Here is a 9,348-nt window from a genome sequence, read left to right on the forward strand (position 1 = left end):
AATGTATTTATTCTGAGTATTCTGAAATATCCCCTTAAATGTCTGCCACAGCTTCTCTACTGATCCATTTCCCAGCCTCATATCCTGGCTCATTTCAGCTAGCTCAGCTTTCAAGTCCACATGGTTGCCCTTGTTTTAAGTTTTTGACCCATTCTGCTCCTTTTCAAATCAGATACTACGGTCACTGTTGCCTAAAGGTGCTTTTGCTCTAAGATCATTAATTAATCCTGTCATATTACATAGTAACAAAGTCAGTGTAACCGGCTGTCTGGTGACATGCTTCTCTGAGAAATTGCATTCTATGAAATCCTCACCAGGACTGTTTTTGCTAATATGTTTTTTCCAGTTTGCTTAGACGAGAAAAATAAAGACTGACTTTGAAACTTTTTCACAACGTGAAAACATCCAGGCGTTCTTTATAACCAGTTAAGAATTGCAGAATGCAGTCATTGGTAGAATCAGGCACATGCATCAAAATATTGCAAGCATATGCAAATGTATATACACAAATATTTCACACATTGAGACACGGAATTATAGATTTTGGGGTTTACAAAGTGAATGTGGTTAATCAAACTGCCAAAATGATTTTGCCACTTGCTAGTATTTTCTTCAATGTATCCGCTGGACTGTTGGGAATTTAGGAACTATCAGTTCCCTGTCCCTGCACCTCAATCTTCCCCACAGTTACACACACTGTGGTCCTGGAGATCAAGTTGTTTCCCGGGGTATTACTCGGGGGGAGGCAAAGTTACAATTCAGGAATTGGAAAGACATCAATAAAACTTTAAAGGCTATTACTTTGAACTCTGGCGCTCACTTGTACTCAGTGAGGACACACTCTCACCTTCAACAGGTCGTAGTGTGAAGATCGCGAACAACAGTATCCACATCTTCCAGGCTTCCGGAGTCCCCATGGTCTGGTTCCACAAGAGATTCACTTTGACACAAGAGCTGAACGCGGCACAAAGTTAAGCTGCAACGAGGAGTAGGTCTAGAACAGGCAGGGCAGCAAAGGGCTAGAATGTAGAGTCTGTGGAAATGGCAGAGGATTAAAGAGAGACTTGCGAAACTTGCCTAAAGTTGCAAAACTTGAAGTTTTGTAATTGAAGGAGAGGAGGCCCCGGGAGGTCAGTGACTCTGTAAAAGGGCCGGCAGCCTGTGGGTGTGGGTGTTTGTCTACATGTTTGTTATCTTCTCTGTGTTAGTTACTTTATCTGCAGTTACATAGGGTATATATCTGTGGATCATCTGCGAGTGTTTGTTAATCGGTCTGATTTTCTGGGAGTTTATTGTGTGGCAATACGTATAATTGTCTTTGGCTCACATTCTATTTAAGTGAATGTGTGCCTGCTGGTTCCTTCCCTGAAGAAAGACTAAAAACAGCCCTGCAGCTGGTGCAACACTTTCAAACTCCCCGGGAAACAATCTCATGGAGTTTAGTCTGATACTGTACTTGGTTTGGAAAGAGAAATGTGACAGCTAAGGAGGGGAAACAGACGACAAATTTGGCAACAGAAAAATAAATAAATTGAGATGGATCAGTATGAGGTAGAGACTTGGGAAGAAGACACTGAATACATTACAGGCTTTTTTTAAGAGATCAGATTGCAAAAAAAGGGATCAAAACTTATTTTAAAGGATCAACTGCTCAAGGAAATGTGAGCAGCTGATTTTACCTTATGTATTATGAAAAAAAATACTGCGGATGCCGGAAATCTGAAATAAAAATAGAAATTGCTGGAGAAATTCGGCAGGTTTGGCAGTATATATGGAGAGAGAAAAACAGTTTTTTTCGGTTTGGTATGATTTCTTAAAGAAATTCTTAAAGATTCTGAGGAAGGGATATTAGATTTGAAACATTAACTCCTCTCTATTGATGCTGCTGAACATGCTGATTTTCTTCAGCGCTTTCTGATGTAGTTAGATGCGTACATATCAATATATATTAAGTTGTTTTTAATTCTTCACAATTGGTTTTTAAAGTTTCTATATTATATATAAGAATTCTAATCACTGATGATTACAACCGGATTCTTCCACAGTGTTCAAGGATGATGCTGCACAGACAGACAATATCTCTGATGACTCAGATGATAACTGGTCACTTGGGGGAAGTTTCCACAGGATAAGAAACTTCCACACAGCGAGTCCCAGTATAAGTTACTACCTCCAGCAAAAAGGATGAAAGCAAGAAAAGAAAATAAAGGTGCGAAATTGTTCTGTATACACGTTTTCTCGCTTTCTCAGCTTCACCAATGACTAGGTGTTGCTAAAGGACTTCTTGATCACTATACATGAGACTGTTTGATGAGCTGCTTCTGCTGGGTTCCTCCCTTCCCCATATCCAAGGCAAGCTTCTCCCAATCCCCAATATTTCCACTTGCTCCTAACCCTGAACCCAATATCTTTCTCTAGTTTCTCGCCATCTCCCCTGATGCCTTCTCCGAGCTCATCTTGTCCATCGACATCGCTGCTGTGACCATATTCCCACTAAACTGATGATTATCGCTCCCCTTCCTGTCCCCCGTCACTAGCTGATATTATAAGAGTGCCTCACTTCAGGGCTCTCTTCTCCCCATTAACTCAGCTATTATCATCTATCTCAGAAAAGCTGCTGCATCATTTTACTGTTCTTTCATCACCAAGCAGCTTGAACATGTCCTCTTCCCAAAGCCATGACCATCCATTGGGCCCCTCCAATAGGGGTTTCCCTTTCCTACGGCCTTCAGAGACACAGTGTACATATCTTTTGACGGGGATCATGATGCATTATCCCACCCTATCATCTCTGCTGGCCTGCAACCTTTTATATGATCAACTGCACAATCCTGTTCCAAAATCTTTCCATGATAACAAAGTGAGGAGCTGAATGAAGACTGCAGGCCAAGCAGCATCTTAGGATCACAAAAGCTGACGTTTCGGGCCGAGACCCTTTTCTGATGAAGGGTCTTGGCCCAAAACATCAGCTTTTGTGCTCCTGAGATGCTGCTTGGCCTGCTGTGTTCATCCAGCTCCACACTTCGTAATCTCGGAATTTACAACATCTGCAGTTCCCATTGTCTCCAAAACCTTTCCATTTTGTTTTGTGGGCGGTTTCACTCTTATCTATTCAATCTTCAGTCATAGCCAGAGAATCTCCTGCAGTGACTTCTCTTCCTATGCCTGTAGTTTTGTCTCCAGGGTCCTGGTCTATCCTTGGCTCCTTGGTATCTTCATTTGAAGACGTGGCATCAGGTCCCATTGTGTGCCAGCAATGTTCACTTGAAAATCACTGCCACCGTGTTGCGCCTTTCACTGCGTTGGTGTTGTATTGTCACATGTTGCGAGGTTGCTTTTCCAATATTGGATTTCTGTTAGCTAAGCATTGAGAAGGCCAAAGCTGCAACTGAAAAGTCTGTTCTTTCCTCAGGAATTCCATCTCCAACTCCACCCGGGACAGCATGGCTGCCTCTCAGCGCCAGGGATCTGAGTTCAATTCCACCTGCGGCTGACTGTCTGTGTTGAGCACATTCTCCACATATCTGCAACGGTTTCCTCTGGGTGCACCAGTTTCCTCCCACAGCCCAACGATCTGCAGGTTAGGTGGATTGCCATGCTAAATTGCCCACAGTGTCTAGGGATAGGTAGGTTACATAGTAATGCAGGGTTAAAGGATAGGGGAGGGGATTTGGGTTTGGGTGTGATTCTGTTCAGAGGGTTGTGAGGACTCGATGGGCCAAATGGCCTCTTTCCACACTGTAGGGATTTTATGATTCTAATCCCTGATTCAAGCGGTAACTCCTATTTAATCCTGAGTTGAAGTTCCAACCTCATAACCCCTGCATCAGAAAGACTACCTTTACCAATGTTGTATTCTTATCTATCTCCAACTCTTCCTTGGGCCATCAGTTGTTAAAAACCTTTTCCATTGTTTGTTGCCTCCAGACTTGAATATTCTAGCACTTTCCAGGCTTTTCTCCCATCTTTCACAAATATACATTTGAGCTCAACCAAATCCCATTTGTCTATCTCCCCTATGCTCTATAACCTCTATTTTCTGCTGGACCACTAACACCTCTCACCTTTGTATCTGTACTCCCTATTTCTTGTGCTCCTCCAGTCCTACAACATTGCATTCCTGCAACTTGTTTAGTACACCCTTGTTTAAATTGGCAGCCACGCCTTCAGCTGTCTAGGCCGTAAATTCTGGAATTCCCTCTCCAAATGTTTCAATTTTCCTCTCTCTCTCTTCCTTTATGGTGTTGTTTGAAGGGTATTTTTCACATTTACTATCACGTCTCCTTGTCTCAGTGTGAAACATGTGACTGTCCTCTATATCTCAATGGGGCAAGGTGAGAAAACAGGGCCCAGGAGCTCCCTCAGTCAGCATGTGAATTGACTTTAAACAGAAATTGCTGGAAAACCTCAGCAGGTACGGCAGTATCAATGGAGAGAAAACAAGGTCAACTTTTCAGGTCCAGTGACTCTTCAGTGCACCCAGAGATCCAGGATTTTGATCCTGCAACATAGATGGAACAGCCATATAGTTCCAAGTTAGGATAGTAACTGGTTTGGATGGGAACTTTTTGGAGATGGTGTTCCCATATATCGACTGCCTTTGCCCTTCTAGATGTGGTTGTGGGTTTAGGAAATGCTATCTAAATGTCTTAGAGAATTTCTGCAGGACATCTTGTAGATTGTAAACAATACTAAGTACTGAGCATGAGTGGTAGAGGGAGGGAATGTTTGTGAATATGATGCTAATCAAGTGAGCTGCTTTACCCTGGATGTTTCAAGGTTCTTGAATGTTGTTGGAGCTGCACTCATTCCATCACACTCCTGACTTGTGCCTTGTAGATGGTGGTCAGACTTCGGGGAGTCAGGAGTTTCCACCCTCTGACTTGCCCTTTTGGCTCTGCAGTATTTATACATTTTCTTATTCATCATGGGATGAGAGCATCGCTGGATAGGTCAACATTTATTGCTCATTCCTAATTGTCCAGAGGACATTGCTTTAGGTCTGAGTCGCATGCAGGCCAGACCAGGTAAGGATGGCAGATTACTTCCCAAAAGGGCATTAGTGAACCTGATGGAGTTGGTCCTGTTAAGTTTCCAGTTAATGGCATCCCCCAAAGCGTCGATGGTGGGAGATTCAGCAGTGGTAATGTCATTGAATATCAAGGGGAGATTGTTAAGTCCTCGCTCGTTAAAGATGTTCTTTGCCTGATACTTCCTGACACAAATGTTACATGCCACAGCTGAATGTTGTCCAGGTCATGCTGTGTGTGAGAGTGGACAGCTTCATTTTCTGAAACGACTAAAGACTACAATTATTGCAATGTTGTCCTTATAATGAAGGGAAGGTCACTTCAAGTGTCATCAGAATGATGAATCCTCTGACAGTGTAAGACTCCCTTGATATGGCAGGAAAGGGTCACCTAGGTTATAGATTTGTTTTCCTATTCGTTTATGGAATATGGACATCGCTGGCTGGCCAGTATTTCTCGCCCATTCCTTGTTGCCCTTGAGAAAGAGGTGATGAGCTGCCTTCTTGAACTGCTGCAGTCCTCCTGCTGTAGGTTGACCAACAATGTCACTAGGGATGAAGTTCCAGGAATTTGATCCAGTGACAGTGAAGGAATTGTGATATATCTCCAAGTCAGGATGCGGAGTGGCTTGGAGGGGAACTTAGAGGTGGAGGTATATGCTTGATTTGTTTGCTCAGATATTCGAGTGAGTTGTGTGTTTGGATAGCTTGGTGAGTTAAAAAATAATAATTGATCTTCCTTATATTATGGGACAGGGGAATTTACAATTCTGATCTCTGTTCAGTTCTAATAGTGTCTTGTATTGTGGATCTTAAACCTTTGTCGAAATATAAAAACTGTTAGTTGTGGAAAGAGATTGCTCCAAGTATGAAATGTACATATCTAGATGCTAACTGCAATCTCTGTTATGCATTTACTTGAAAAGTTAAACTCAATCTCATCCACAAATTTTATATTAAAGGGAGAGTGACGCATCTTCTGTTTCCAATCTATGAAAAATGTAACTTTTTATCCAATAATGTAAAAACAGTATACTCTGAAAAACTTTGTCTCCGTCCATGTCATTTTATACGTACAAACAAATGAATCAGCAACAGGAGTAGGCCATTCAGCTCCTCGAGCCTGTTCCTCCATTCAATAAGATCCTGGTTGATCTGATTGTTACTGAAATACATATTCCCCCTACCTCTGCTAACAAATACCTCTCCACCTCTATCTTATAAATATTCGAGGACTTTACTTCCATACCTTTTCAGGAAAAAAGTTCCAAAGACACTTAATTCACACTTATAATGTTTAAAAGACATTTGGATAAGTAGATGAATAAGAAATGTTTTGAGGGATACAGGCTAAGCACAGGCGGGTGGGAGTAGTTCAGTTTGGGATTATGGTCAGCATGGACTGGTTGGATGGAAGGGCCTGTTTCCGTGCTGTATGACTCTATGACTCTAAGAGAACAAAATATGAATCTCTGTTTTAAATTAGCAAACCTGATTATTAAGCACTGATCCCTATTAGTAGATCCATCCATTAGTGGAAACCTCCACTCCACATCTGTTGTGTCAAGACCCTTAGGATCTTATACAATTCAATCAAGTCATTTTGAACTTTTCTAAACACTAGCACTCAATATGTGTAATCCTTTGCCACAGAAAAGATTGAATCTCTTTTGGTTTGAAATTCCATACAATCATTTAAATTTACAGTTAAACATATCATAAATATGATTATTTTTGCTCATGAAACAAAGTCCTAAATTAATCAATAAGAGTTTATGTAAAATCTTACCTCACATAAACTGTCCGTTCAGCCCAAAAGATCAACGCTGATGCAATTGTCTGACTTGAATTGCCCCCAGTTTTACCTCATTTCCCCATATCACCATGTCTTTCTGTTCCTTTCTCTCTCGGAAGGTGTAACTTAATGTTAGCTGTGGGAGCCTTGTATGCTGTCTGGAGAATTGACAGGAGTATCACTTTGCGCCTTTTGAGAAAGACCGTTTTGGATTAATTGCTCATCAGGAACTTAACTAACTAACATTGGGCATTCCCTGGTGTTTGGGAGCCCAAGGGGTAAGTCCCTCTTTCTGAGAGCTGCCAGTCAACTGGCATCAATAAGAAACCCAGGCTTCAAGTGAATGACGTCAGGGTTGGAGGTCATTAGTGAGGAAGGAGGGGCTTAATACAAAGGGTTGATGCGCTCTCAGCAGTGTCCTCCTTGGTGATTCCAGGTCCATCAACCTGCCAGTGAGTGCCAGTGAACAAGGGCAACCCAGCCTTGGGACACTGTTTGCTTTTTGAACTTTCCCTGTGGTGTCCCTTCCACCCACTGCTGGCTGATTGCCAGAAATGGTGGGATAAATGTACTTTAACAGATGCACTGCAGAAATTCATCAAAGTTCTTTCGAAAGCACCTCCTAAACCCATGACTACCACCATCTGGAGAGACACAGGCAGCACCTCCATGGGAACACCATCATCTGAACGTTCCCCTCCAAGCCACACAATATCCTGACTTGGAAACGTATTGCTGTACCTTCACTGTCACTGGCTCAAAATCCTAAAAATCACAGCCTAAGGGCATTGTGAGTTGACCTACATCAGATGGACTGCAGCGATTCAAGAACACAGTGCACTACCACCTTCTCAAGGGGCAACTAGAGATGGGCAATAAATGCTGGTCCAGCCAGTGATGCCCTTGTCCAACTAGAAAATTCAAATGAACTGCCCAATGAAGAGTTTCAGTTAACATCTGAGCAGGAAGGCCTCCCAATCTACTCCCTTAAACTGGGAGTGGCCCAAAGCAATTGAGAATGGGAGAAAATGAAACCATTTACAATGTGCAGCATAAAAAGGATCTGCATGGGCAAAAACATTTGCTATGTACCAGTTATCGCTCTGGTTTCAAGTGGAGTTGAGAACTGCATTCTGGTGAGCTGGTTTACCATGGTGACAGCGACCAGTGAAAGATTTCAATTCTCACAGGGCTGAAAGCCAACCAGTCCCATTGCTTGTAACAACTAGATTATATCTAATTAAGGAGGAAGCGATCTGGATACAAAAAGCATGATTTAATCGCAGCGTTAGATTGACAACCAGCCACTAATCGTGCAGCACTGTTGGAGGTCTTTTCTCATTGTCTGGAGTTTGAAGACTTAAATTTCAGACCCATTTCTTTATGCAGGTTAATTATAAACAATGTCAATGGTTTCCAGGCCCATGTATTGTATGCAGTATTTTTCTTTAACATGCACTTTTGAAAGATGTCGTGATAGCTCAGATGGATAGTATTCAACAATGATATTCCATTTACTAGCACCTGCCAAGAGTATTCTGACCCAGTGCTGCAAAGGCAAACAAAACACTTGAGCTTCACTCAACTTTCCAAGGATGAGGTTCCCAAAGCAGAGTCAGCATGTTTGCTGCACATTGAGCTTAAATTTTAAACTCTTTGGCAACCGCCGAAGAGTAATGTTATAACCTTGATAACAAAGTGTGGAGCTGGATGAACACAGCAGGCCAAGCAGCATCTTAGGAACACAAAAGCTGATGTTTCAGGCCTCGACCCTTCTTTAGAAAAGGGTCTTAGTGCTCCTAAGATGCTGCTTGGCCTGTTGTGTTCATCCAGCTCCACACTTTGTTATCTTGGATTCTCCAGCATCTGCAGTTTCCATTATCTCCGAATGTTATAACCTTTGCTCGTTTCGTTAATAGTGGAAAATATTGGCTTTCTGGTCAATGGAAGATTCGTCATTGTGTTGCTCAATGGTCACGTTGACCCAAAGGAGATTGCAGTTCCATTTCAAATTGTTGTCATTTCCACAAGACAGGATATTCTAATACAGAAATAACAAGACACCTGTTTGTACAGAGCATTTTTTTTAATTATTCCATCATGGGATAGCCCTTGAAGAGTTGATGGTGAGCTACAATCTTGAAACACTGTTGTCCTAGGTACACTTGCAATGTTAGGAAGGGAGTTACATTAGAAGGGATTTTGTTCATTGCTAGAAAAGTGTGTAGTTCGGGGGGATCTTGAAGGTGGTAGTGTTCACAAGACTGGGTTGCCCATGTCCATCTAGGTGCCAGGGGTACTGGAAGGGTTTTGTATGAGTAACTTGGCAGTGCATCTTGTGAATAGTTGATGTTGCTGCTGCAGTGCGTCAGGGTTGAAGGATCAAATGTTTAAAGTGGTCGATGAGATGCTGATCAAGAAGGCTACATTGTTCTGGATGATGTCAGTCTTCTTGAATATTTACCATTCTAGATGTGACGGTGGATCAGTCGTTAGCACTCGATCCCTCTCAGCAGCAGGGACC

The 9,348-nt window shown here is 42.3% G+C and overlaps 1 protein-coding gene and 1 long non-coding RNA gene across 3 annotated transcripts in view; one reads left to right on the forward strand and one right to left on the reverse strand.

Moving 5' to 3' along the window:
* The window catches only part of LOC125467540 (microsomal triglyceride transfer protein large subunit-like), a 93,941-nt gene extending 92,541 nt beyond the window's left edge, over positions 1-1,400 (reverse strand). Inside the window, exon 1 of the mRNA XM_048563548.2 lies at positions 848-1,400. Within this exon, the coding sequence (XP_048419505.1) occupies positions 848-917 (70 nt within the window). The 5' untranslated portion in view covers positions 918-1,400. The remainder of the gene's footprint in view (positions 1-847) is intronic.
* On the forward strand, positions 699-7,291 carry LOC125467541 (uncharacterized). Of its 2 annotated transcripts, none has more exons than XR_007250656.2 (3): positions 699-1,661; positions 2,046-2,209; positions 3,413-7,291. It is a non-coding gene; the product is annotated as an uncharacterized LOC125467541 (long non-coding RNA). The 2 variants fall into 2 exon arrangements; XR_007250655.2 differs by having other exon boundaries at positions 699-1,130.
* The last annotated feature ends 2,057 nt before the right edge of the window (positions 7,292-9,348 follow it).

This window comes from Stegostoma tigrinum, chromosome 37 (genome assembly GCF_030684315.1).
Source record: "Stegostoma tigrinum isolate sSteTig4 chromosome 37, sSteTig4.hap1, whole genome shotgun sequence".
In the NCBI taxonomy this organism is placed as follows: domain Eukaryota; kingdom Metazoa; phylum Chordata; class Chondrichthyes; order Orectolobiformes; family Stegostomatidae; genus Stegostoma; species Stegostoma tigrinum.